Source organism: Acanthopagrus latus, chromosome 2 (genome assembly GCF_904848185.1).
Source record: "Acanthopagrus latus isolate v.2019 chromosome 2, fAcaLat1.1, whole genome shotgun sequence".
NCBI classification, from domain to species: Eukaryota; Metazoa; Chordata; class Actinopteri; order Spariformes; family Sparidae; genus Acanthopagrus; species Acanthopagrus latus.
This window is the reverse complement of record NC_051040.1, coordinates 18874695-18901989: the sequence shown is the minus strand read 5'-3', so window position 1 is coordinate 18901989 and position 27295 is coordinate 18874695. Positions and strand designations below refer to the sequence as shown.

Here is a 27295-nt window from a genome sequence, read left to right as displayed (position 1 = left end):
TGAAGTTCAGCACATCAACATGGGAAAGCAAAGCAATGATGGGTAAATAAAACTAACAAAGATGAGTCAAACAGTTACTTTATTTATGTTCAGGTAAAAACATGAACCTGATGCAGTAAATTATTGCAGATCTTAGAAACCAGCACATGAACGATTGGGGCCAGGAGAACATACAGTGTCGCCCTCCCCTGGCCACAGACTGCAGGTGCACACCACGGTTTGTTCCAAGCCAGCAGTGCAAAGAAAAAAATAATAATAATAATAATCAACTACAGCAAGAAATAAAGACAATATAGAAAATTTTAAAATTAAAAAAAAAAAAAAAAAAAAGGTAAAGCAGACATTCGCACCTCAAACTGGGTGTGAAACTGCATATAAACTTTATTCCATAAATGAACTTGAAATGCTGTCTGGCCATGAAAACAATAAAATGCGACCAGCCAAAGTTTTGTGCCCGGCTACATTATGTGTTGAGGGTTGCTCAGAGCTTGGTCTACCAAGATAACCCTACACATCAGGTAGGGCCCAACAGAAAGACGCTAACTCTATCAAAATAAGAGCAAAACAAATTTACCTGATCAACACATTGGTTACAACTCTTCAATTGAGCTGAAGCTCTCTAGAATAAACGAGGCCAGAACACAATCTCAACTTGGGTAGAAGGAGAAAAAACAAAAGATAATATGCGCTCATCACTACCCGCATTCAACCAACTGCAACTCTCGTTTCCACAACTTGAAGCAAAAGACACACGGGGGGAGGGGGGCCGAACCAAAATGCAACACACAAACTCGGGCCAATATAATACAGAACAAAATGTGAACAGACGAACTGAGGGGAAGAGACATGAGAACAAAGAGCTATTCTATCAAATGTGTAGAATGAGCAAAGTCTGCAAATTTGTCTGTACAAATGATCTTTGGAGCTAAAGTAAACCTAGCTTGCTCAATGGACCCCCCCGCCCCGCCCTCCCCTCCCTATCCTCCCCTACGCCCAATGACGTTTGTCCACCACTCCGGAGAGGAGACATCCCTTTTTTAAATATCACATAGCAATGCAATTTAAAATGTCACCCAGATGTTTTCATCTTTTTTTTAAACATTACTCAACTACTGATATAAGTTTGACTCTCTCTTTTTTTATATTTTAAGTTCTGTGAGTCATGGAACACCTTTCCATTTTTTTATTTTTTAAGGTTTTTTTTGAGAGACAGGGGCAGCAAATATATATTTAAAGTCTTAATTTTTCTGCAAGCTGCTTTCTCTAACAAGAAGGCTGTACACGTAGCCTTAATGTATGTGATTACAAAAAAACTAAGAAGGAAGTCATGATTTCATCAGTCGCTGTAGAAGGCATTTGAATGTGAGATGTGGCGAGATCAGGAAAGGTGGAACGACTGCTGGCCCTCGCGAGCCGCAATCAACAGTTTCTCTCGCATGGTCTCTATGCTGGAATAGTCAGGCAGCTTCAGGTAGTTGACGCAGGTCATGACTGAGGGGAGGAAGTCGTCCGGGTTCTCCGTCGACTCGAATGTCTTCCTCACGATCGTCAGAGGGGGATTTAGGCTCCGGAAACCTTAGACACAAGAGGAACACCAGGTGTCAGGCATAGAGGGTACAGTCGTGGCCTCACATTTTATACATTCAGACAAGCTTAAAGAAATATTTTTTTTTTGTATAGGCCAGAGATCTCTTCATATGTTAAGAGGGCAACATGAAGTGACTCACCTCCGACGGGCAGTCTGGGGCTCCCTGTGACAAACTGCAGAAAGAGTCTCTGCTGCTCAGCGTCGAAGCTGCTCAACACCTCAAACAGGAAACGCACAGCACGGCTGCAAAAATATGTATGAGAAATACACATCAAACACACGTCCTAAAATGAAAGTTTTAATAAGGCAGCTCCCTCCTATTCGGAAAAATTTGTAAGGGGTCATAGGTTTGACCGTCTTCACCTGTCATGTGTGTAGCCGTGGTCCGGTCGACAGCACTCCATCAGCGTCTTGACGTCCCATGTCTCAGATTTACTGCCACACAGCAACTGGTCAAGCTATGGTAGGGGAGGAGAGACAACAAACAATTCAAGAAAAGAAAGAGGGGGCACTGATAACATTTATTTCTGCTAAAAAAAATAATACATACACATAAAGACAACAAAACTAACAAACATGTATGATCAGTAAACGAAGACCAACAACAGCTACGACTGACGGAGAATAATGAAAACATTAGATATGCTTACCTCTTCTGGATAGAAATACTGCAGGTGATGCAACGGGAAGACTGACTCGAAACCTTCCCTGAATGACTCGAACTGTCTGGACACTCCTTCATTTAGAGTCCAGTACACCACCAACTGAGGGAAGAGAAAAGAAAGATTAAGACTGCTGGGAGGAACAAAACATCCGGGCAGACAAAAAAGTACGAATCAGAGTGAGAGTTGCAAGAACAACTGTAACTCTTACCCTGAGGTACTCCTCCAGGTTGTAGATTGTGACTGGGACGTCTTTGCCACCCTTTTTCAGCTCAATGTTTGGGAATCCTGGTAGGGTGAAGTCCAAACCCAGGTCCTCCACTGAGCAGCCGTTCATATTCAGGCTCTCCAGTGCCTGCTGTAGGGTCTCCCTCGTCTGGTGCACACAAACGCAGACACACACAACTTCATTAAGAGAGCAAGAGAAGTGGAGGAGTTTTGCTTTGCAGTGTATTACTAAAATGGGTTATCTATCATAAACACTACGGGTACCAGGAAGCGGGCAAAGCCAAGACCAGTGTTATGACCAGATTCTATTTTTTGTGATGTGTTGAGGATTTAAACTGAGACTTTCAGAGGTAGACACTTCCATGAAAAGTCGAATGCCACTGAGAGACCACAGATGACCTCGGTGCTGTACTTTACCTGTGATCGGTCCTGTTCCAGCCTCTTCTTCTGGCGTATAATATCCTCCAAGTGCTGGATGGACTTTGCCACGCTGGGATCAATGTTCACCAGGTCATGGGAGCTTATAGACATCTCATGCCGTAGCATCCACTTATAAAACGGCAGACCCAGGGGCAGGTCCAGCTGGAGAACGGGAGCAGGAGGAAATAGAAAATAAACACCCGTTTGACAACATAAATGCAGTAAAAGGTGTTGTTTCAAAAAAAAGCAACATTTTAACAGATGTCTTAAGATTATAATGGTTATATCTTAGTTTCTAAAAAGACTTAATAACCAGTGGTAAAAGACAGTCCTAAATGTCAAAACTCCATAGAAAGCAATAGTCTATTAGAGAAATTGAAGTGAAAGTAGAAGCAGTTACCAGTCTGAAGTCCATAATGGCTTTGGCCATTAGCTTTCCTAAGAAACGGAACTTCATTTTGATTTTGGCTATGTGTGCTGGTTTGGTCGTTCTGCCAAAGGGAACAGCAAACAGTCCTCTGGTGCTGAACATGTACTTAGTTCCCTCTTGGCTTCCTGTTGACACAAAGATACAAGTGTGGTCAGAAAAAGTCATTATTCAACATCACACTTTGTATCTACGTCCAGTGTGGCCATATTTAGGTGTAAAATGTTGATCATGGGCCCATCAGTGAGGAAAGACCTGCTGCTCCAAAAACATGCGCTCAGTTTGAGATACCTCATTGATACATTCTTAAAAGAAGTGAAAGCTAACATGGCATCATATCTCTCCACGAGAGAACCACGATACCTTTAGGATTGGCGAGTGTGACCTCTTCACCCCTCCACAGGCCGAGATCGGCTCGCTGGAGCTCCTGAGACACCAGAGCGTAGAACTCCAGAGTGGGGCCAAGCCCTGTGCCAACCTGAGGGAATTTTAAGAGAATCATTAAGAATTACTTCTCCCAAAAGATGAATCAAGACCATTTTATTCATTTATTTATCATGAGCCACTTGTGAAAATAATGTATAATACAAATACCTCATTCTCATACTGAATCTCCAACATTGCCCTGGAGCTGCCAAGGTCCTGCATCACAGACTCGGCCTGTTTTAACAGCTCATCTCGGTTTATCGTCCTCTGAAAACACAAGACAAGGGAGGATAGACATGAGGTTCAATTCAGGTCAGAAACAACTCTGTTTTAACAAATAAGAAACCATATTATAAAAACAGAAAAATTATAAAAAAATCCATTTAGATACAATCAATGTTGATGACTGTATGGATTCCATCATATGTAACATAAGTCCAAAGATTTAACAGGGCAACATCTTGTACCTTCTTCCTGTCAAGACGTGGTGCAACTCTGCTGTCCTGAGAATCTGATTGGTTGATCTCAGGGTTTGTGTCCAGTAGGCGTTGCATGGCTCTGTCACGATCAAAGGCAGTTACGTAGAATAACATCTGCCGGGTGTCAAAGGGGAAGAAGAAGGGGCTGGACAGACAGAGGGAGCAAAGTCAGAACCTGGTCATATTGGCCAAACATAAACACCTCCCTTTAGTCTAAATGAAACACTTACCAGGTCTTTCCGAGCTCAATGAGCCAAGTAGGGATGTTCCCCGTCATGATGACCAGTGGGTCTTGTAACTGACGGTTTGCTTTGGCTGTCAGCTTACTGTTAATGAACTCACTGGTAGGGATGATTTCCTTACACACAGCATTCTGCAAAACAAAATATATTCATCAAACTATGAACAATACTGTTTGCCGACAGGCCTAGGTTTACAGAAAGCCAGTGCAATATTTTAAATGTATTGTGTCTATAACTTTTTTTCACTGCTTTAGAATCCGAGAAGTGTTAAATCCTGTTAAACACTCAACTAAAATATGAAATAAAAACTAATACTTCATGAGACAACAAACAGACTCAAGATGATCCCTTCCTGTAGTAATTCTTCTTTAGAAAAAAAAAAAAAAAAAAGACTTACTTCATACAAGTAGAACCAGTATCTACTGATGGAGTGCAGGACCCTCAGCAGCAAGTTGACCTCTAATGAGGGGTCATCAAAGGTTATGGTCTCTGGTGGCTCCGAAGTGAGGTATGTCTCTAAGGGATTGATGACACTGGGACACACACCATCTGGAAATGATGGGAATCAACAGTAGTTATGAAGTTGACTGTTTATATGGCAAACCTCTAGTTGTCTTGAATCTGTACACAGTACACATGTACTGAGCTAATTAAAAGGAATAAGCAAAAGCAGCTTGTTTTGCCTAAATCTGCACTGGACCAGCCAGCAGCTATATTGTTTGAGATATAGTCTGCAATAGTGAACAGAATTTGAGCAACACATCACTATGAGATGTTTAAGATTCTCACCATGCCACAGCTCATCCTGCTTCTTGGCGTTGCGAGGTGAGGTTTTAGTGGGAGCTGTCTGGGCTCGGCCCCTCTTTCCACCCACAGCATCTTTGCTGCCGTCCTCGTCCTCTCTCACAGGCTTATACCTGTCATGAAACAAGATACAACAGTTTGCTCTGTATGTTTCGATGAACTTCTTCATCAGCTGCAACAGCAGAAGCTGTCAACTCCTTACTTTTGTGATGAGACTTGTGATGCCAAATAGCGCACGATATATCAGGTTGAGGCTAAAATATTACACATTTTGATTTAAAAGAAGATATTTACCATATTGTGTGCGTTTTGGTCCAGATGCCGGCTCGCCCCAGTGGGTTTGCCTCATCATCCGTTGACTCCCTTTCTTCTTCCGCCTGAAGACTGTACTGCCGTACAGCCTGGTATACTGTCATGTTGTATGGTAGCAGGTGGTCACCAATGTAGAACTGTAGTCTGTGACGCACACTGCCAGAATTCAGAAACTGCGCCGCCTGAGAAACAAAACAGATTAAATATTGGTATAACATATCAGTTTTTTCATACTACTGATGTGAGGCGATAGAAGGAATTGGCTATCAATACACATCAACACAAGATTAAGTGTGCTGAGATTAAAAGATGAGCCTCATCTGGTATGAACGGCATCACGTACCAATGATTCATCGATTTCATCATCTGAACCGTCATCATCACTATCTTCATCCTCTTCTCTGATTCGGCCGTACCCTGTGGAGAACAGATTTGAAGTTATGAGCCCAACTGAAGAAAGACTGAATAATCCCTCTTAAGGACAGTTAAGGGGACAACTTTTGGCATTTGGACAATGTGGGGGAACAGCAAGTGCCTGAAGAGAACTTAAATGGCTGGCATCACCTCTCCAATTCTAATTAAACAGTTACTCACCTCTGACAACAAGATATCTCTCAATGGCCTGCACCAGGGCCAGAGGGTCTATCTTCACAGGGCCGCCTTTCCACTGTTTAACATTAGTGCAATCAGGGTGTCTCTGCAGCTGACACTTGAGCTGATGTGTGTTGAAGAACTTCAGCGCCTGAGAGCCCCTGGAGAGATGCATTGAAATCACAGTTTTAAAAATACATACCAAAAAGGAAAACTGTATTTTAACATGACATCGTCATTCTGAATAAGCTGCAAATAATAAACACACAGACCTGCTGCCATTGCCGTTGCCACTGGGGAAATCATGCACTTTAACTGGGAACTGCTCCATTTGGCTCAGGCAGCTGTTCATTTTGTGCACCAGTGCCAGGTACGGCCCATTCTCTGATGGGTCCAAACGACCTACAGGCTCCATTCCTGGAAGCTGCAAACCAAATTGGAGGTTAAAAACATTTTTTTAAATTAGAGACAGTAAAATAACATGTTTCAGTTTCTCACCGGACAGCCAGAGAACACATGGAGGAACCTCTTGAGCCGCACATCACGGCTGAGCAAGTCCCTGTCTGTATTGGAGGTCAGGTAGACCAGGAGCTGCTTCACCAGCCCACTGTGCTGGATCTCAAAAGATGACACATCAGATTCTGATACAATACTGGAGATCTCCACCAGGCACTCCATTCCACCATCCACCTGGGAAACAGGAACATACAATATCAGATAAATGAAGCCATTCAGACAAGCTCTAAAATAGAATACATGTAGTTTAATGTATTGGTAAAGACTTGATTGTATTATCAGTGTTCAATGATGTATCCATTACCTGCAGGTTGAGCTGCTCTGTGGCTGTGCAAAGTCTCTGGAGTACATTCAGTGCAGGGTTACTGCCATCCACATTTTCAGAGTTGAAGTAGCGTTCCACAAACTTACTTGCCTGTTCTTTGATCCAGGCCTTTATTTTGTCTCTACAAAAAAATAAAAAACATAAAACTGATTACCATCTGCAGTCCACACAGCCAGTGACTGTTTCTCTGCATCAACATGAGAAAGCAAGCATGACTAATGACTAACACAGCAGCAGAAAAGACGAAACTTTCTTCATTAACTCTCGTTATCATACCTGTTGTTTGAAATTGAGTCCTTGGGAGGTGCCCTTGCCAGGCCACTCACGCCCGCTGTACGTGAGGGCTCTGAGTTGGCATTGTTGGTCGTGGCACCCAGCTTGCCCCAGGTCTTGGGATTAAGACTGGCCAAGAAGGAAGATTTGGGTGACTGAGTACTGGTAGGGCTCTTGGCTGTAATGAAACAACAAGATGCATTAGGAGGGTTATCAAGGGGCTAAGAATGCCATCACATTTTGTAACAACTCATCAAGTCATGGATTAGTTTCATCACCCATTTCTAATGCAAATGTAAGACTGGTGATATGGTTAGACAAAGTAGCTCAGTGATACAAAATATACAAAACATACATGTAAAACATTTACATTAACATATACTCCTTTGAGGTGTGTTTGGCTTTAAGTTGGCCCTACTTTGGCAAATTCTTGTGTCAATATGTCTAGTGAGGATTTTTTAACATCACACACACATACACACACACACACACACACACAAACACACTCTCTGACTGCAACACTTTACTCACCCTGATTGTCTACTTTATCATCATCTCTTGGAGGAGAGTATTTGGGCCTTCTGGGCCCTCTTTTAGGTAGCCGTTTCCTTTTTAGGACATCGCTTAATCGCCTTGGTTGGGGAGAAAATGTTACGGGCATATATTAAAATACATCAACAAATGAAAGCATGTGTCAGTTACTGAATGAACACAGTACTACTGTCTACTATGCTTGGATTTCCAGTTTCAAGTAGAATTTATTGAGCCAGCTATCAGGCAACATATTAGCTCCAGCTGTTGTGCAAGTTGTGTTCATGAGCTTATTTTCCAGTATGACCCAGAATTTGGACTTGTGCAAAAATATATTTTTACAACACTTGTAAACAGCCAAACCGAAGCCACACGTGGCCAAATACTCACCCCTGTGGGCTGAGGTCCAGAGAGTCGTCCATGCTGTGCTGGAAGCTGGGTGAGCCCAGGTCAGGAGTTGCATTATTAGCAGATGTGGTGGATGCAGTGCTGATGGTGGTTGTGCACAAACTGGCAGTACCACTGGGGCAAGCCTTCGGGGGACTAGTGACAAGAAAGCTCTCAGATTCAGAGAGGTTCTTCACCTGGTGCATCACACCTTGAAGAGAAAGGAGAAAGACATGCATTACAAACTGCCTAAGGCCTTAAATATAGCAGCAATATACTGCAGCTTCTAGGACCTGGCTGAGGACTGTGGATCAATGTAAAGCAACACTGACAGAAACACATTTTACTGCCAAATAAAGTAAAATGTTTACAAACTGCAACGACTTAATGCATGAGTTTTCCATGGGGTTTATAACCTACCTTCTCTTCTGAAGTAGACACTGAAGACATCAGGCAGTTTCTGCATGAGGATCTCAGCCATCTGCAGAGAACCCACTACAATCTTCAGGTCCTGGCTGGATAGCATGGAGGCAATGTGACTGTAGAAATAAATACACAAAAAAGATGAAAGTCAGTGTACATGAAACTCAAGGAAAGTCACCAGCTACCTGGTGTCTGAGATCTAGGTTTTGTATTTGTTGTTGTTTTAATATAAAGCTCCTTAAAGACAGCCATCAGAACCAGCTTTAGTGTCAATGCGAAGAGAGTCCAGGCAATTTTACCTGGACACAGCATGGTTCCTCAGCACATCCTTCAGCAGCTCTGCATCAGCAAAGTAGATGATCCTGAGGATGGCTCTAAGGCACTTGTGTCTGACAGCAGGGCCAGCAGATGAGCTGTACACCTCATACAAGACCCCAAACAGAGTTTTGATAAAGCACTTTGCCAGCTCAGGGTCCTCCTTCATCAATTGGGCTCGTGCATCTTCTCGACGAACCTCCTGATGACTCCCTGGAGGAAGGCAGTGAACAGGTCAGGTTTATTTCATTAAAACTCACCACAAGTTCCTCTTTTATTTAAAGATAAAATACAAAACATTGTTATGTCATTTGCCAGGACTTGTATTACCTGTATTGGGGTTGGCAAGAGGATTTGGTTTCCTCTGGATACCGCGTGCCGTTCCTGTGTCTTCATTGATCTGCTGCATAGAGTTGAAGTCAATTGTGTACACACGGCCCAAGGTTGACAAACTGATCTCATCCTCCCCATTCTGGTGGGCTGTCTGCAGGGCAAGGTAATCAAATACACCCCTACTGTCAGAACAATCACTTTCCACTCACTTCTTTGTTTTTTTGTGAATAACTTATTGGTTTTTGAAAATATCTTATTCTTTTCTATTCATTTTTCTTTTACTTTATGCATATTTGTCTGATTCTTGTCTCCTGTACTTGTTGCATCTTTTGCAGTTCTTTAGCTGTTGCAACAAGTGAATTTCCCTATTGTTGGATAAATAAAGCCCATCTAAACTAATCTTATCTAATGGATATGCTCAAATTGTGTGAGTAAATGAAATGACAAATACTGACACAGCTAATAGACTGAATATTGTAATGTAAGGCAACATTCTAAAAGATTCAACCTATTATTGATCCTTCAAATAGTATACTCTTGTAATGTAGCAGAGGTCCAGAGCGACTGACCAGCATAAATTCTGTCTTGCAATACAATGTCCAGCAAATCACAACTTAAGAGGTTTCAAACATTCAGAAAGTGGGTGACAAAGTCACCTCTGACGCATTTTTATACCTCAATGATGCGGCTGTCAATGCGGTTGTAAGGATGCCAGAGTCCCCGGTCATCCCTCCACTGCCAGATGGCTCCCTCTGTCGTCTGGGCACTGCCCTTCTTCAGCATTACATCAACTGCAAAGATGCCCTCTCTAGGCAGGCAGGGCATCAGCTCACTGCAAGAAGAAGAGCAGGTTTAAGAAACAACACAGTTCTGTTATTCTGTTACATAAACAATCATCAGGTCAAATTAGTTAGATTCCTATATGTTAAAAAAAGGGAAGATGACAACCATTGTTGGCCAAACATTTGTATCTGTGCTTCTGGGAGTTTGGGAGAAGCATGGGTAACATTGGTGGCACTGTTCAGTATTTTCTGAGACTGTGGCGCTGTACTTGTGTCATAGGCTACTTGGGGAATTTCATTTTTTTTCTCTGGTTATAATGCTCTCACACAGCCATCAAGAACTCCCCTGCATGGGCTTGGAATGAAGATTCATCTACTATTGTAAAGAAATACTATTATTTGTTTCAGTAGATATCTAAGAAAAATAATGTACTGTGTTGGACACAGATGCCGATCGGGTCGGACGCCTAGAGAGGTGGGTCAGGTTTTATGATTGCCATTTTCAAGGTGTCACTTAACACCAGTCATTATTAGTGACACAAATAATTAGCTTTTATATTTCATATGAGCTCATTCATGCGTGCTTGTGCCCTCCCAGAACTCCCATTCCCCACGCTGGCTTACTTTCATTTTCAAAAACTGCATCGGTCCAATATTCCTTCGGGCGTTGGTACCAACTTATAACGGGTCAGCTCGGGTAAGTAATGCAATTTGTGCTAATGTCAGAAAACGGGTCGGATACGGTTTTAAGTATGGCGGGTTTGCAAAATATGACCCGTGTAGGACTTTGATCTAACTAACCATTTTAATCCTCTAACTCATTATCAAGCTAAATATCCAACATGCTAGTTAACGTCAACGTCTGCGGTGGAAGACGACGGTAAAATATTTCCTTTCTCTAACACTGGATTTATTTATGCCAACGGTTTTACATGAAATCGGATTTTTTGTGAACATAGAATAACAAACTAGATGCTTCTGATACTCTTCAACTCACTGTACAGTCAGTCATAGATGACATTTTTGTCATTTTGTAACTAATTCATGGCTGCTTTAGAGCGACACACAGACCCACCATCTGTCACCGTGTGTGTGAGTGGAGGAGCGTCCGAGAGCGTGAAGCGCACTGCTCCAGGTTCGAAAACAGCTTCATATTATTATTTTTTCACTAATAAAGCCCTGAATTAGCAGTTCTGAAGTCATTAAAAGTAATGCAAAAAAGAAAAAAAAAAAAAAAAAAGAGAGAGACTGACTGAAACATCGGTATGCGCTGGAAAGGCAGAAATATTTTTTTCACATTCCATATTTAGACTATGATGAGCCGCCACAGTCTCGTCAATGTATGGGAAACACTGAATTTTTAAGGTGTGGCGGCATTTATTTTGCCGTGGTAGTGCTCCACAGTCAATTAAATATAGGGGAAACCCTGCTGTTGTTAGAGATTCTGTAAACAGCAAACATAATACAATGCAAGAACATTTTACAGGCTACCAAGTCTGTCGTGAATTTTTTCATTGTCGTAGGATATTTTGCAGGATTAGCACCCCCAAATCCCTATTTTTCTTGTCATCTTTCCCAGCGTTTTCATAACACACACACACACACGCACAGGCAAAATATATATTACCATATGAGGGAGGTCAGTTCATAGAGCTCCTGGGGGCTCCGAGGTACCAGTTCAATTTGCTCCTGGCAACTGCCGTTTGAAGCACCACACAAGAGGAAACGCAGAGTTTCTGCAATATCTGTTTAGAAAAGGTTACAAAAAGAATAATCATCATCAGCATCTTCAACACACAATATTCCTACACCACTGCTAAAAGTCTATCAAAGCAAATTATTAGGGCTGTAACGATACACATATTGAAACTGAAATTGTGACACTCATATCCACAAACCTGTCTCAACACAACTTCCAGTCCAGATCTAGCCCTATGAGCTATAAGTTGCCCCTTTCACTCAGAGACTCCGCATTAACACCACAGCGGTGCTTTGCCAATTCTCCGCCATTAGTTATTCACACAGAGCGAAGCACCACTGGAGTAAAGATGAACCGCTGTGTAATTCACACAGTAAGCCGGCACTGTATCTCCTAAAGAAACGTGATGGTACACGTCATGATGATGGTGTGTGTGTTTTCAAGGTGTTTCCCTGGTGTCTCCCCTGTCAATCTAAACCCGCGGATCGTTTATAATCATATGGATGCTGTTTTAATGTTTCATGATTGAGATCCTGACCCACCAAACATCCTGGAAGGTGACAAAGTTATGTTTTTCGCTCTAAATTACAGTTACATAAACGCCATCAGTGAACAGGACACTGTCTGACTCTGTCACTCATGAGGACATAGGCTGTTTACAGGGGGAAAGTTCACTGAGGTCTTGCAGAAAGGCCTACCGTTGCGGTGATTTATTTTCATTACAAACACTCAGTGAGTTAAAGTTTTTTGCCGGTGCCAGAGGTTGTTTTACAGGCAGAAATGTGACGAAGAGTCAGTAGGACAGGTGGGAGAACACATATATCTGCTGTATTTTTTTCCTCGTAATTTGCCAAAGACAGTTACAGTTACTGCCTTACTTTTGTTTGACATGTAACGTTGCTTTGTGGGAAATTTCTCTGTATTAAGTTGCGAGAAGGACCTGTGCAGTTAACTGACCATCCGATCGACACGCCCTCATTACACGAAGCCATCTTATCTGTTCACACTGGTTTGGTTCTGCAATAATACGGCCCTGATACCACCTCCAGAGGCATATCAGCGCCGGAGCGAAATTTCACCCCTCACCACCACAGAGATTCACAGAGACGGAGGCGGGTAATTGGCGTACTAAAATCACCAGTGTGAATGGGGCTAGTTATTACGTTACCTTAGTTTGGCTCTGTAATGTTGCTTTGTGAGACATTTCTCTTTATTTAGTTGAGTGAGGGACCTGTGCAGCAAACAGACCATCCCATAGACACGCCATCCATACGCACAGCCGGCTCATCTATACACACTGGTTCAGTTTCACAACACTTCCTCTCTGATACTATCAGACGAATATCACATACAGAAGTTATTGAAATGTTACATAAATAAAATGTTTAGTTAAACAAAAATAAAATAATTAATAATAATTAATAATAATTAATAATAATAATAATAATAATAAATTGCGGTTTGTATGGTACAGTGGGTGAATCGTGAGTTTGGTGTATCATTACAACCCTACAAATTATAGAGGCATTCAATGAGCTGCAAGTTGAAGTTGACAGACAGCACAACAGCATCCTGTGTAGTGACAACATACTGTACTGAAAACACACACACACACACACACACACACACACACACACACACACACACACGCAGAAACAGTAATGACAGATGCGACAAGTAATAGGTGAGTGGCAAGGGTGTGCCCCACTGGGTATGAGCATGTGCGGGTTACTCACTCTGTTTCATTAGCTGGACTGCCAGGCAGGGGCAGTTAGAGCACATAAGGGAAAACATGCGCACCACCATGATAAACATCCCCGAGCTGAGCACAGGCGGGGTCACTACCAGCAGCTGCTGAATGTTGGTCAACAGGTCCCGTGATGCAACCTCCTGCAGCAGGTTCTGTTGACAGACACAGTCACATTAGCGGGGGAGTTGTAGGGGCAATGGAGGAGATAATACAAAAGGTCAAACACGGAAAAAGCAAAACGGTGTAACGTCTTGAAAAGAAATTGAAATATAAACCTCTTCATGCTGAAAGTTGTCCACCAGTCTGGCAAAACAGAGACAAGTGCTTTCGACGGATTTTTTATCCTGAAAAAGAAAGACATGAATATAGCCATTAGTGATTCTTTAGTTAGGTTTAGTTCTTTTTCTGTTAGGTTACAGAAAAAGAAACTGAAATAATCACAATTAAAAGCACCAATGTATGGTTGTGATACAGCTGAGAATTAAAATACTTAAATATGGAAGTAAGCCATTATGACGAAATCCTGACTTCTTTGTAATGATTGACAAACACAAAAGAAAGAAGTAGTAAAACTTCTCTAAAAAGCTGTTTTTGCTTGTTTAAAGGCATGTTTACAGCAATGTTATTTTACTTATTTTTTCCCCTAAAACACGATGTATGATTTTTCATCTTTGTTAATTTTTGTCATTCTTTAAAGCTACTCACACAAAACAGGAGGTGACATTTTTTTAATCTATGTTACGAGACCTTTTGAAAGAGGGACACCAGTTAACATACATTCTGTTTTTACCATGGTCTGGGGGAATACTCGATTCTGATTGGCTGCAGGGTGTCCATTAACCCCTGATATATGGACACCTACTAAGCAGTTCCAGTCAAATTGTCTGTTCACCTCTGTAAATTAATGCACTAGCTGGCTTATCAACTCTGAATATTTAATCTCCAGCACTGAGTGCAGTCCATAAGTCTTTCAGTGCCTTATCCTCTGAACACCACAGGGTGGCGACTGTAACACACAAGCTGCAGAAAGTACAGTTCCCCTCCAAAGCGAATAATCTCACATCCCGTTCACTGTTCAGCTCTCTGCTTCAGGCTGTGGCCACAGTAACGTTACACACAGCCGATCATTTGTTCTTGAAAATCTTGATATCGATTTGGGGACAATGACATGACTGGATAGCTAGCTAGTCTTGTTGTAAAACATGCTGTCAAATTATATTTATTGTTTGTCAACCGTACGCAATGTTACTGACTTTGAATCTTGCTACCATAGCATTAGCTTTCTGGTTCATCACTGAGCGGGCTAGAATATCTCACGTTGCCAAGTCGTATCTATAGTCTCTCCTATTTTCTGGAGGAGTGAACAACGTTTCTGTTGCATAAGAACCTTACGGGAGGGTACTGATTGTTCCAGGTATTAGTCACACCCTCATGTGTTACCAGGGAAATTCAGTTATGGCTTGTGAAAAACTTCATATTTCGATTGTGAAACACATGAAAATATAAATTAATGGTCTAAATTTCTTTTCTTTGGCAAGTGACCATGGTAAAAGCGGGATAATGCCCTTCAAGGTGTCCATAATCAGGAATTAATCGACTTCGCGGAGGCAACCGTCCTCCACTGCGCGTCAGACGGTTCTTAGGCCTCCGTGACGTCCATTAACTCCTGATTATGGACACCTCGTAGGGCATTATCCCTTAGCAGGCGGTTTGTATTACACTTGATCATTTTATACTCATGCCCGTGTGTTTATAATCATTTAATTTTTGGAATGGAAAACTTTCTGCAAGGGGGCACCATAAAGCACTACCTGTGCCAAACCCCTGCTGTGATGGCAATACAGGGAAAAAACATACCTGGTGTGTGAGTCTCTGAGTCAACAGTGGCAGAGAATCAGCAACAAAGTGAAACTCATCTGGAGTAATACTCTGGCAGCAGTTTGCGGCAATGGCCAATGCATTTCTCTGAGCATTGATGCTAAAGAACTCCAGGTACAGGAGGCAGTCAGCGAGCCCGCCCTGTATTAGACAATAAATGGTAACATTATTGTGGTGTATTATTGAGGCTAACAGAGAGAGGGTGATTGAAGAGTGTGATAAAAAGAATGAGTGCAAGTGCAACACTTACAGCCTGCAAAATGGCTTTGCTGTGTCGCCTTGACAACATCTCCAAGGCTGTCAGGGCCTGCTCTGCTACGTCAATGAACTGGATCACCTGAAGCTGCAGACAGGAAGGTGGAAAATGCATTAGCACATCAAACGGCAACCACTGCAAATTAACAAGTGATTAGGGACATAGCGTGCAGTGTTTTACCTTCTCCAGGAAGACAGGAATAGCATCGACCACCACAGCAGAGGATCGAGGGAGCGCCTCCATCATATATGTGAGTGCACGTGAGGCGTGATTCATCTGTGTGCAAACAACAAAGGCATGTCAAAATGGCAGGAGCATTACAAAAATCAATCAAACTAAATGCAACTACATTTTCAACAGTAAAAGTTTGTCATACTCACAATATCAAAGTTATGCTCCATTTGTAACAGTGTAATCTGGGGAAGAAAGTTGAGGGTTTAATAAACAATCAAAAAAGTTGAAACTCATAAAATTTTAAAAAATAACTTTCAACTTCTATGAAAAGATTCTGCAAATTGTAAAATTCTGCAAATGTAAATTAATATTCAGGTGCACATGAAAGACACCTAAGTATAACAGAGATATTTAATGACTAAACAAAATAAGACTAACCAAAGCGGGCACCACATTCTTGACAGGGAATCCGCCAAGTGTTTCCTCATTGCCCATCACCAGCAGCTGGCACATCTCAATAGCCGCTTGAAGCTGCTGAGACTCGTCACCTGTGGCCTGCAGGCCCTGGAGTAGCTGCTGTGCCTTGGAGCCTGGACAAAGAGAATTGTTCAGCTTTTTGAGCTCACCAAGTTCAAAGAACACTGATGCGCAATTAAAAAGGTTGCACTTACTGGCTCCGCTGCCAATGGTCCTGTGAAACAGCTGCGACATGCGAGGTCCAAGAGGCCCGAAAAGATGTGGAGGCAGACCCCTGGCCTCCAGTAGGGCTATAGGGACCAAACAGTGAGGTTTAGAGAGCATATTTACAAATTATAAAACTAAAAAACAACTGTTTACATCATTATAACTGGAGCTATAGCATTAAAATGGGGGGTGTTTGTACAATGGCTTTAACATTTTAAGGACTGACTGGAGAATCTGAGTATCTGAAGGGGATTAACATACCCTGAAGCCTTCCCATTTCAGAGTCATCAGACTCACTCTCTCCAGAGGTGGTCATGCCCACTGCTCCGGCAACTGAGCTCGAAGCTGAACACAAAAAACAGCATTAAATCAATATTTCAATTGAAAAATTTTTAAAAAAGAGGTGGAAAAACAGTTTGTCACACCTAAAAAGGAAAAGGAGGTTTAGTTCCCAGAAAAAAGACAGTGGAAAATTCTCATCATCCACAGATGAATGACACAAGGACAGTTTTTCTACTGTCAAACAAGAATCAATAGTAGTGACATGATGGGTACCTGAAGCCCCTTGTGATGCCTCATCAGTGCGAGCGGCTGATGAGTTGGCCCCATCCTGGTTATTGTCGGAGTCGGCCATTTTCTCCTGTCGGCGAGCGTCGGCTGCCCCGCGCTTGCCTAGGCCTGAGCCCCGCCGACTGTAGTATGATTACAGATGGACAATGTGAGTGAGCAAAAGAGTTATCACACTTTACAGTGCATTCTGTAGCATGAGAATCAAAACTGAAATGTATCAAGACTACTACGGGACTTCATTACAGTCTCTGTAGCAAAAAGCTTTCACTGCTGATAAGTTCAAAGAAGGACAGACAATAAGCATGACACCTGGGTCAGCTCAGGTCTATTTCAACAAGTGTGATGGTGGGAGCAAATGTGAATGTATCCCTTTTTTGTTTTGTGAAAAAGCTTCATCAGCTTGACAGTACTGTCTTTGTCATGTCCAATGGGCTGTTTAGCCATTTTGCTTTAAAAGCTAATCATCATCATCATCATCCCGCAATGGCTGTTGGTTCCAATTGCTTGCGTAGACAGGTGTTTTACACAGAAAACAACAGACTAGTCATCCCATAAAAAAAATTAATTCTGGCAAACTTTACATCACCACACAGCCAAAGTTAGTTTTGATTACTACCATTTGAGAAATTCCCATTGTGTTTGGGGCAACCGTCTGACAAATACAACCACAACAGAAGACAAAGGTAGACATCTAACAACAAAGTGCTCCACAAAAAGAAAACTTAAAAGGTTCCCGAGTTCTTGAACTCTGGAGAGTTTTTCTATGCGAGTACACAGTTGATGTGAAACCTTTGGGACGACTGGGTAACCCACTACTATACTGATCTAGAGGTAGCAGCGAGATATGAGACGGCAAAGTCACAGAAGAAGCGCGCCTTTAGGGTAGCTCGCCTAAATGTTCACTTGATTTTATGATACTGATGATATTAAAGTGGCTCAGAAACAGCAACATTTAAAGTAGCAGAAACATTATGTGCAGTCTTTGTTTACACAATGCTGTATTCTATAGTTTGTGAAGCAAAAAATAAAAAAAATCCCACCTCCTCCATTCAGAGCCACTCTTCCAAAATACACAAATGTTGACTGCCTGACTACACTGACTGCCCCAAAGCTCTCGCTGCTGGCCAGCTGGAGATGTTTTAGTGGGTAGTTTGCTACATTCACCATGCTCTCTCTGCTTTTAAGACAAATAAATACATAAATAACTGCTGAAAATGCCACATCAAGCCAACACAAGCAAAAAAAGGCATCACGGACATACTTTAGTCAGAAAGGCTATCCAGCATGACAGTAACATCGGGTGAGTGATTTATGGTAACATTGGCTGTTGAAGGAGGCCGTTGGTGCCGCCACAGCTGTTCGGCTCAGGGGCTGTGTGTTTTATGCTAACTTTAGCTGCTACAGGAGTGCGTCGCTGCTGCAGTGACTCTTTTATTGGGTTCAGGGGTTGTGGGCACTTCTTGGTGGTTGGTTAGCAGCTCACTGCTGCCACTGCACACTTGTTCTTCATCTTAGAGGCTTTCTGACTCATGTAAATGAGTGATTAAGTTGCTGAAGATCAGGAGTGCAGAACATCATTGTCATTGCTAACCATACCCAACTACCCAATGCCTCACTCACGTGTTAGAAAACACCTCATATTGTCATAAAGACCATAAACAACAAAAAATGGATATTGTTAGCACTCACTGTCAGACTAGCATTTTAGTAGTCCAAAATTTTGGCTAAACTTTCTCTGCCATTCTTGTTACTAGCTCACTAATAACTTCAACAATGCATCTGCCCAGGCAGCCTGTCCAATTTTTTTCTTAGGATTAAATGTGATTGGAGGCCTGCAACAACCACAGCTACAGCATGCAGAGATTCAGAGACTGAATTAAATATGTCAGAGCATTTGAACTACTCATTGCTGTTGGGATATTAAGAAATTTTCTAGATGATAAAAATGCTTTAAAAAAAAAAAAAAAACAACCCTAGCTCAAATTTTCTGAGAGGTATTTCTAATATTTAGGTTACCCTCATTAGTGTGCACACATCATCAAACTATGATGTGTACACACTATCTATACTTCCAAAATGTAATGTTTTTCTTTAGGCATCAATGCACTAAATCACCACTGGGATTTGTACCTGGTGCTGGCACAGGAGCCCGTGGTCTTCTGCCGTGTGCTCCGCCGAAAGCTGGGGAGCTCTGCTGGAGGAGACTCGCTGCGCTTCTTAGTGGATTTCCTCAAACCTGACAAAAAAAAAAGGTGACATTAACCCGACTGTGGACTACCCATCAACACGTCTATCAATGTATTATGAAAGAAATATAGTCTAAATACAAAGCAAATTGAAAACCAGTCTGATATCTGTGTGGATTCGTAGGCCAGATAACTAACTAAGATAATTATATTTGGGTTGAACTATTGACACAAAATGGTGCTTTACTTGTTATACTTTCAAGTATAATTTGGCTGAGGTAATACATTAGAAACCATCTCTCCATCATGATTATTGCTCATAAGTGAGTGAAAAATCCAGTATAGCTGTTTGAGCAAAGAATGATGCAGACTGTTACTTTTGCATATAGTAAAGGCACTACAGTGGTGCCTCTTCAGAGCCCTGTATCACTGACTGGATGGGTATAAATAGTACCCCTACCATGGCCCTATGACAGTGCAACCTTCATTCTAGATCTGTGACTCATAATTCTGTGGTTTAAAAATAAACATTTCAAAAGTTAAGACCAAAAGAATTAATGATATATGTACTATTATTTCCTTTGAACTTATCTTTGTATCATACTAGATCATGTATCAATACTTCACACAAATTTCAGCATAAGTTACCCAAATAAAGCTTAATTATCTAGTCATTTAAAGCAATCGCAAGTATTATCCTATTGTTTAGGCTGTAGTAATATTACTAATTCAATATGATAAAACGGCCAACTGTGCAATGGAGAGCCAACACAAGTAACTGAAACACAAGCAAAGTGCATTGTATATGCTTACTCACCATTATAGCAGATAAATGTGTGTTAAAAGATATCAGAGCCTAATGGATGAAGATCTTAGAGAGATATAAAATTCTTTCCTATCCTGACAGAAGCCGCATATGAGTCCTTCCCTGCCCTCAAACATACCCCTGGTCAGCTGGTGGGTGAACAAGCTAAGCCAACATAGGAGGGGTCTCTCCATTTGGGCCTAGGGCCCAGGGCACAGAGCCCACCTCAGTTTCTATCCTTTCCACTACCTAGAAAAGCCTGACCCCACACTGACCTGAACCGCTTACACACACTTAATCATACACAGGAAATCTCTACTGCAATATCTGTGTGGATGTGAACTATTGTTCGACAATTTCTCCCTTCTTCCTACGAGGGGTGCGTACCTTAATACTTCTCAAGTACTGCAGCATTGCATATTGATAACTGTCAGGCACCAAAAGCTCATTTGATTTCCTCAGGTCAGATATTGCTTTATGAAAGTCAATGTTTAGTTGATCTTCTATAGTACTTTATTTAGACTTATTTAGAGTTCTTGCATGGCAGTTTGTGTTTTCACTGAATCAAGTATGGCATTTGACAAAGTATATTTTAGAGGTCTGACCGATACATCTGATCAGACATCAGTCCACAAACCCAGTTTGTTTGTCCAACAGGGAGCGCAAAAAAAATATAAGGTCTCTTCATTAGAATTCTTTGTAATGTGTTTATGATTGTTTGAAAAACTGTATTAAGCTTTTTGAAATAATAAAACAATATGTGCCCAAATTTACACAGACATTAAAAACGGAATTCAATGTTAACAAGCTAGCTTCCAAGCTATAATACCACATTAGAATACATCCTGAGATAAAAATGCTACCTAGACACCATAACCACATCAAAAGAAATTAACATTTATGAGTTCTTGGATTAATGGTTAGGTTACAGGTTACTAGATAAATACTACCAGAAAGACAAGATATTCTACTTCTACACCATACCTAAGAGAAATCACACATTTGCCTTTATACTGACCAGCAGTATTTATGTTATGATTAGCTTTTCTCCAGTTTCAGGCTGCTGGTGCTTAGCTCTGAAATCTGAGCCAGTTCACCAGCTCAGTGAAGCCTACACTCAGCACATGTGAACTAGATATGGTAGTCAAGATACACACACTTTATTGTCTGCAGTGTGTCAGGGTCACAAACTGTGTTTATACATGATACATGGACATCATGATATGAGTTACACAGATGTCTTGATAAAGGCTTCGGTGCCCAAAACCACTATTTACTAGAGTGGACTGTATTCACCCTTGTCCATATCATCTGAGTGTGTGTGTGTGTGTGTGTGTGTGTGTGTTCTGAATGTGTAAATGTATACACTGTGAATGAGGGAGTGAGCTCAGACACAGCCTTTGTGAATGTTTTACCCCTGCATGTAAATGGATTGTCTAGTCTATTTTCCGACTTGAGCATTTATCAGTATGTGTGCTGTAATGTTACAGTTACAACAAATAGGTTTGCTCCCATAGGTTAAGAGTTAGGTTTTGGAACTGATGCCGTGAATCTATTTGGCTCACAGATCCTGTTCCTAAACATGAAACCTCCATTCATCATTACTTCTTTCACCATACTCAACTTCTCCGATCACTAAAAGAGGGATAATTTAACTCTAATATGACACACTATCTACAATTATGAAATAGTACCAGAGTATTGTATTAAAGCTGTTAAAGGGCTGTATAAGTTTATGGTGTGAAACAGAACCAGTGCTTCTATTATGAATACAGGGGATCCATATACAGGTAATGTGACTCACTTGCTAATTTAGCTTGTAATCCTGATGGCCCAGGTTTGGAGGTTTCAGTTTTGGAGGATCCGGGCAAGGATAGTTTGGGTTTTGGCAGGTTGACTTTGGGGTTGAAACGGGCTGCCCACTCAAATTTTGAAGAGCTGGCGGTTTTGGCCTGCTCCTTGTCACGAGTACTGCGTCGTGGGGAGGGGCTGGAGGCTGAGCGAGAGCGTCGTGCCTTGGTCTGATCTTTTCCTTGTTTGACCCGGGCACCCTGCGTGGTGGCACTGTTGGTGCCTGTGGTTGAGGAAGAGGAAGAGGTGGAGGCAGAGGAGGATGAATCCGTCACGTTGCTACACCCAGCTTTGGCTGAGGCGGCCGATTTAGACGCCAGCTTGGTGGGTTTTGCAGTTCTGCCCTCGGTACGATTGGGGAGGGACCCAGCGGTGCTACTTAGACCGGGGAGAGAGTCCGCTTTCTTCCGTTTCTGGATCGGTGAGGCCCCAGCGGCCCCGCTCTTCTTGCTCTGGCCTCGACCTGACGATGCAGGTGGTTCTGACGCAAGTGATCTCTTCTTGGACTTAGCTGGGCCTTTCTTGGTCTCTGAGGTATTGTCTCTGGGTTGTGGGATTGATTTGGGCTTCTTGGCAGGGGTCGGTCCAAAAGTACTAATTTGGTCTGGAGCTTCGCTTCGCTTCAGCCCTCGGGTGCTTTCACTCTTTGACTGGTGGCCTGGTCGCTCTTGTTCAGATGTCCCTGCAGCTTCTGGCTCGTCTTGTAACACAAATGATGCCACGGACAGAGTAAGACCGCTTCTGTCAGAGAGTAAGAGGAACAACAAAACACCATCTCAGAAAACTCCTCAAGCTGTGGAAAGCGATCAATTACAATGCCATATTCATTGTACTCAATTAGATTTAGAACAAAACCCAAAGCACGCACATAAAATAAGCACCAAGTAGAGAGGAGGGGTACCTTCTTGAGCTGTGCCCTCTGGACTGGCCAGTGACTGAGCTGGCTGTGGCTTTGGAAGCCTTAGAATTAGGTCTTCTACTTTCAGGTGGGGAATTTGCTTTATGTTTTACCTGCTCTGACTGCAACCTGTAAGGTTTAAAATTAAAGAGCAAGTGACAGTGTGGGTTTCTGTAATCAAGCCACATAAAAGAGTCTTGATCAATCCCCAAATCATTTTTGGCTGGCTACATCTGCATATCCTGTGATCATTTACACCTTTAAAGTAGCAAGCAAAAACAGAATTAACCCCCATTTGACTCTGATTAAAGAACAAAAGATAAGTATCCCCTTTGATCACAGAGGATAGAATCATTCTGCATTAAGTTAAAATAAACTAAAGACATACACCCCCAAAACATCAAGTACAAATATTCCTCTACTGAACACCTCATTATTTACTTCCTTAAAACCCCAACTAATATTTCCCACAAACCTTAGTTACTGATACTTATGCTGTATTTCGATTTTAAATTGAAGTAAGTGTGCAAGTCAACTCACCTTCCTGCGACTGTGTGGTCTTGTGGCTGGGCCGCAGCAGTGTTCCTCTGTGAACGGCGCAGTGACCCCCCTGGATTGGAATTAGGCCGGTTGGACATTGGCACCTCTCTCCTGAAGGGACATACCCTTTCTAGACACTACCATTCACTGCAATAGAAGAAAGAAAGTAACCACATATGAACAATGACAGAAATCAACTGTAAGCCCTTTCTCTAGGCTCTCCTAAAACCACTGGGTTGTCCTTGGTTTAAAATAAATTGCTGTGCTGTAGGTGACAGCTTCTTGAATTCTTGTACCATCACACTTAAGCTCAACTCTTGAGCCCATTTGAGATGAACAGGGGAATGAATGTCTCATTGATTTTCTGAAGTCTGTACATCTCCGGCTACAAATTCCCTACAGGAAACAACTGACCAATCCTATGTTGACCCTTTGTGTAGGGGCGATAACAGGCCAAAAGAATATCAGGACAAGGAACTGGACAATTCACTGTTGATACTATTTAAAAAACTGGGCTAAGACTTTGAGTGTTTTTTTTTGTTTTTTTTTATTTTATTTAAACAGTATATCTACAGTAGATTTCTAAATGAAGACAGTAATATGCTTGTTTCTAGATAAACAATAAACAAATAAGGTCCACACATCTCAGTTTCAGTTCCCAGATTCATCTCTTTTTCCAGTGTGAACACAGTCTCCGAATTATAGTCACAAAAAATTCTAGACTTATGTTAACTACTTACAATACACCACTAAACAAATTTCAAAGGTTAACGTACAGTATGCACAAAATTATAATTGTTTTACAGACTTTAAATAGGACAATTCTGTCTACCTGCTTCATGAATACAAAGTCACATAGACCATTTATTTTACATGTGTACTTTTACTTTGCTTTTAACCATTTAACAGAGGAACAATCACTTTTGATTCATCCAGTATTAATAATAATAGCAATAATAATCCCCATCACCAGAATATGAGTTAAAGATATTTATACTACAACCCAAAACTCCATCAAAATAAACCTACTATTAAGGAGTCCTGCATGTCAAAAAAGCAACACAGAGAGAATTATTATCATTAATAATAATCATTATTAAGTTTTAAATATCTTTTTAATGAAAATCAACTAATGTAAATATTGTTACTATTTATCGTTATAATTACCATAATATCCCATAAACATCTAGATACCGAACCAACGAGGCTTGTTGTTGGGGAAATTTTAGTAATAATTTTGTGAGGATTTGAAAGAAAACTTCTTTGACATATAAACTCAAGTACAATATTAATCTAAGTCTCATGAATTAATGACATGAGGGTACTGATAACAAAAGTGATTGATATCTTTTGGACAGACACACACACACACAGCAGGATGATCTAATCAACTGATACACAAAGACTATTAAATCACAACCTAAATACTTTTTGCCATTAAGAAAATGAAGATTAGTAGTTTGCCTATCTAGTAAGACTTTAAATCATGATATCATTGATCATAAAAATACGCCACACTTGGCAAGCTCACAGGGCCATTTTAGGCCTGCACTGACAGTGCATCCTCGTCTTTGTTTATTCGTCCATTCTGACAACTGGTGCAGCACACTCGCGTATAATATGATTAGTAGAGCACATCAAATGATCGGCAGCTTTAAACACTCGCCGGTACAAAGTTTCTGCTACTACACCACTTAACAATCACGACAGTATCCGTTTTTTTATACCCATGATTTACAGAGGCCTATATTTCTGACGTAGTTCTCTACCACCACCGACTAGCATGTTTAGCCACTCATACCCTAGCGACCCATACATTTTGACAGAAGCTTAGTCGCATCCGTATCCACGCACACAAAAAACCCAACAACCCAAAAGCGAAGCTCGTAACCACTGGATATTGAATATGGTGACGAGAAAACGCTAAAAAGCCTAGTTACAACATACCAAATACTCGTTGGTTAAAGTTACGTTGGCTAACGTAGCAGTGGGTACATGGAAATGCGTAGTTGGCGTACCGGTGTGTCAACCAATTTAGCTCCCTATCTAAACGCAATGCCAAATTGAAACAGCTACCTTGTTTGTACAATGTTATGGTATGAAACGGCGATTTTCAACATAATGGTCACGACGGGCCCTTTACGTGCCAAATAACGATATCGTTCACCTGAGATTAGCAACACATCGAAAATGGCAGCATCGGCTTGACCGTCTTTCGAAAGCGGTTTAATGTAATATAGCTAGCAGGCTACCAGTAAACCACTGTATGCTAACTTGGTATTCTGACTGCCATGACACACTGCTGTGTCTGGCAGACGATCGGGTTTACAGGAAAAAATATACATGTCTCGCACGCAAGTTAGCTTACCTTCTATACTGTTTGACAGGATGATCGAATCAAAATTACATTACTGTCAAGTCGCCCGGTAACCAGGCAGATCCTGTATCACTCTCTTAGCAACTGTCAACGCGAATGTTGAGTACACAAGTATAGCTAACTAATGTTAGCTAGCTACGAGGATCACTAATGTTTTCTAAGCTGACTTAAGGCCAATGCCTGCCTCTCATCAGGACACTGGCTAGCATTTTAGCTAATGCTAGCCAGGCAGAAACAAGTAGACTCCTAACAAGCAACGTGTCAACAAAGTCCATACGTTCTTATTTTGAGTTGGATGAAATGGTCGAAATAACGCCAATTATCTTATTTGGCCAGGCGTCTTGGCCAAAATGACAAGTTTCGGGCGAATAATTGGCAAGCTAATGCTAGCTTAGCCCAATAAGATAGCGAATGTTCCTTCAATGACTGTTCACTCGTAAACAGTAAGCTGACAAAAATAAACAATTGGCGGTTAGCTAGACGAGCTACCGTTACTGGTTGGTGTAAATTAAGCTAGCTGCCTAGTTGAAAATAAACCACTAACCTTATCAATACCGAATTAGCTGCTGCGGGGCAGTCACGTAGCTGACGTTAAGCGTTGTCAAACCAAACAAGAGCGTTATAGCTATTACCAGCTAACCTTGGCATGCAAGCTAATTAATATTAGCTAGCCTTGTTGTCGCTGGCTAACGCTTTGCCAGCTCGACAGGATGTTAATGGGATTTATTAGACAAACAACGGCCTCGTCACAACTCCCGAATTCAGTCTTTTGGTAGCATTTTTGTCAGTTTCGTTTAATTTTACAAGTTGTCTAGCTAGCAGCTAGCATGTTAACGCTAGCTAGCAAAAAGAAATGGCCTCTGATACCTTTTAGACACAAAAAAACAGGAAAGCAGGAACGGGATTCGAGCTTTTTTCGCAACACTGAACCATAATTCCTCCGATGTATTTCGGTATAAATTGGTCTCAAAGGTCCAAGAGACTGTTGGCTGAGATGTCACTGAAAATTTCTACCTTTTTGTATAATGTTGTTACCTATTTGTTCCAGTGTTGTAGTTGTAACAGGCAGTGCACCAGCTCCTCTTTTCTCTCTCTACCCCTGCTAGTTTCACATCAGCTGAGGGGCCTACAACTGCAATATACATCCGCGTGATTCATCCGCTCAGGGACTACTTACGTCTGATTGTAGCTTTCAGCATCTGCTTGTTTTTTGCCAACAATGCCGCTGCAACCACTGAAGGTATTGCTCTGTAAAAAAATACTTGTCAGCCGCAGAGTCTCCAGACACAAAGATGGAGCTATATTATCCATTTTTTCAGACATAATCACTGCAACACTGAAGTCATTAGTAACATTAGCTTGTCACAGACATAAAGTATCAATCCGCTGGGTCGTGACCCCCCCTCCCCTCCCCCTTAATAAATATGCATTTAGAAAATCATCTCTATAAATTCATTTGCTGTCGTGCATTACCTTTTATCATCACACCACATCGGTGTTACATTATAATCAATTAAACTGAGTCCTCTGCCACTAAATAAACACTAAATACGGTTTCTTTTC

At 41.6% G+C, this 27295-nt stretch overlaps 1 protein-coding gene across 8 annotated transcripts; it reads right to left on the bottom strand.

Annotated features, from left to right (window-relative positions):
- Positions 1–61: 61 nt before the first annotated feature.
- On the bottom strand, positions 62–27258 carry trip12 (thyroid hormone receptor interactor 12). 8 transcript variants are annotated; one of them, XM_037080426.1, is made up of 43 exons: positions 27206–27258; positions 26910–26980; positions 23356–23502; positions 22819–22944; positions 21871–22658; positions 19206–19311; positions 17061–17197; positions 16767–16850; positions 16493–16588; positions 16260–16411; positions 16028–16063; positions 15828–15923; positions 15642–15734; positions 15371–15532; positions 13789–13857; positions 13500–13665; positions 11692–11809; positions 9958–10114; positions 9280–9433; positions 8934–9162; positions 8632–8750; positions 8215–8422; positions 7825–7925; positions 7297–7471; positions 7000–7141; positions 6678–6869; positions 6452–6603; positions 6183–6340; positions 5932–6005; positions 5571–5770; positions 5262–5389; positions 4870–5021; positions 4461–4603; positions 4219–4375; positions 3920–4018; positions 3689–3803; positions 3299–3453; positions 2896–3060; positions 2462–2626; positions 2239–2352; positions 1952–2046; positions 1728–1831; positions 1379–1575 (listed from the first exon to the last, which is right to left on the bottom strand). In XM_037080426.1, exons 3-43 carry the CDS (start codon positions 23451–23453, stop codon positions 1379–1381), a joined length of 6177 nt encoding a protein of 2058 aa, XP_036936321.1. In that variant the 5' UTR covers positions 23454–23502; positions 26910–26980; positions 27206–27258. The 8 variants fall into 8 exon arrangements, with proteins under 8 accessions (XP_036936361.1, XP_036936321.1, XP_036936310.1 ...); XM_037080415.1 differs by lacking the exons at positions 26910–26980; positions 27206–27258 and adding an exon at positions 26768–26905; XM_037080449.1 differs by lacking the exons at positions 26910–26980; positions 27206–27258 and adding an exon at positions 26600–26720.
- Between the last annotated feature and the right edge of the window lie 37 nt (positions 27259–27295).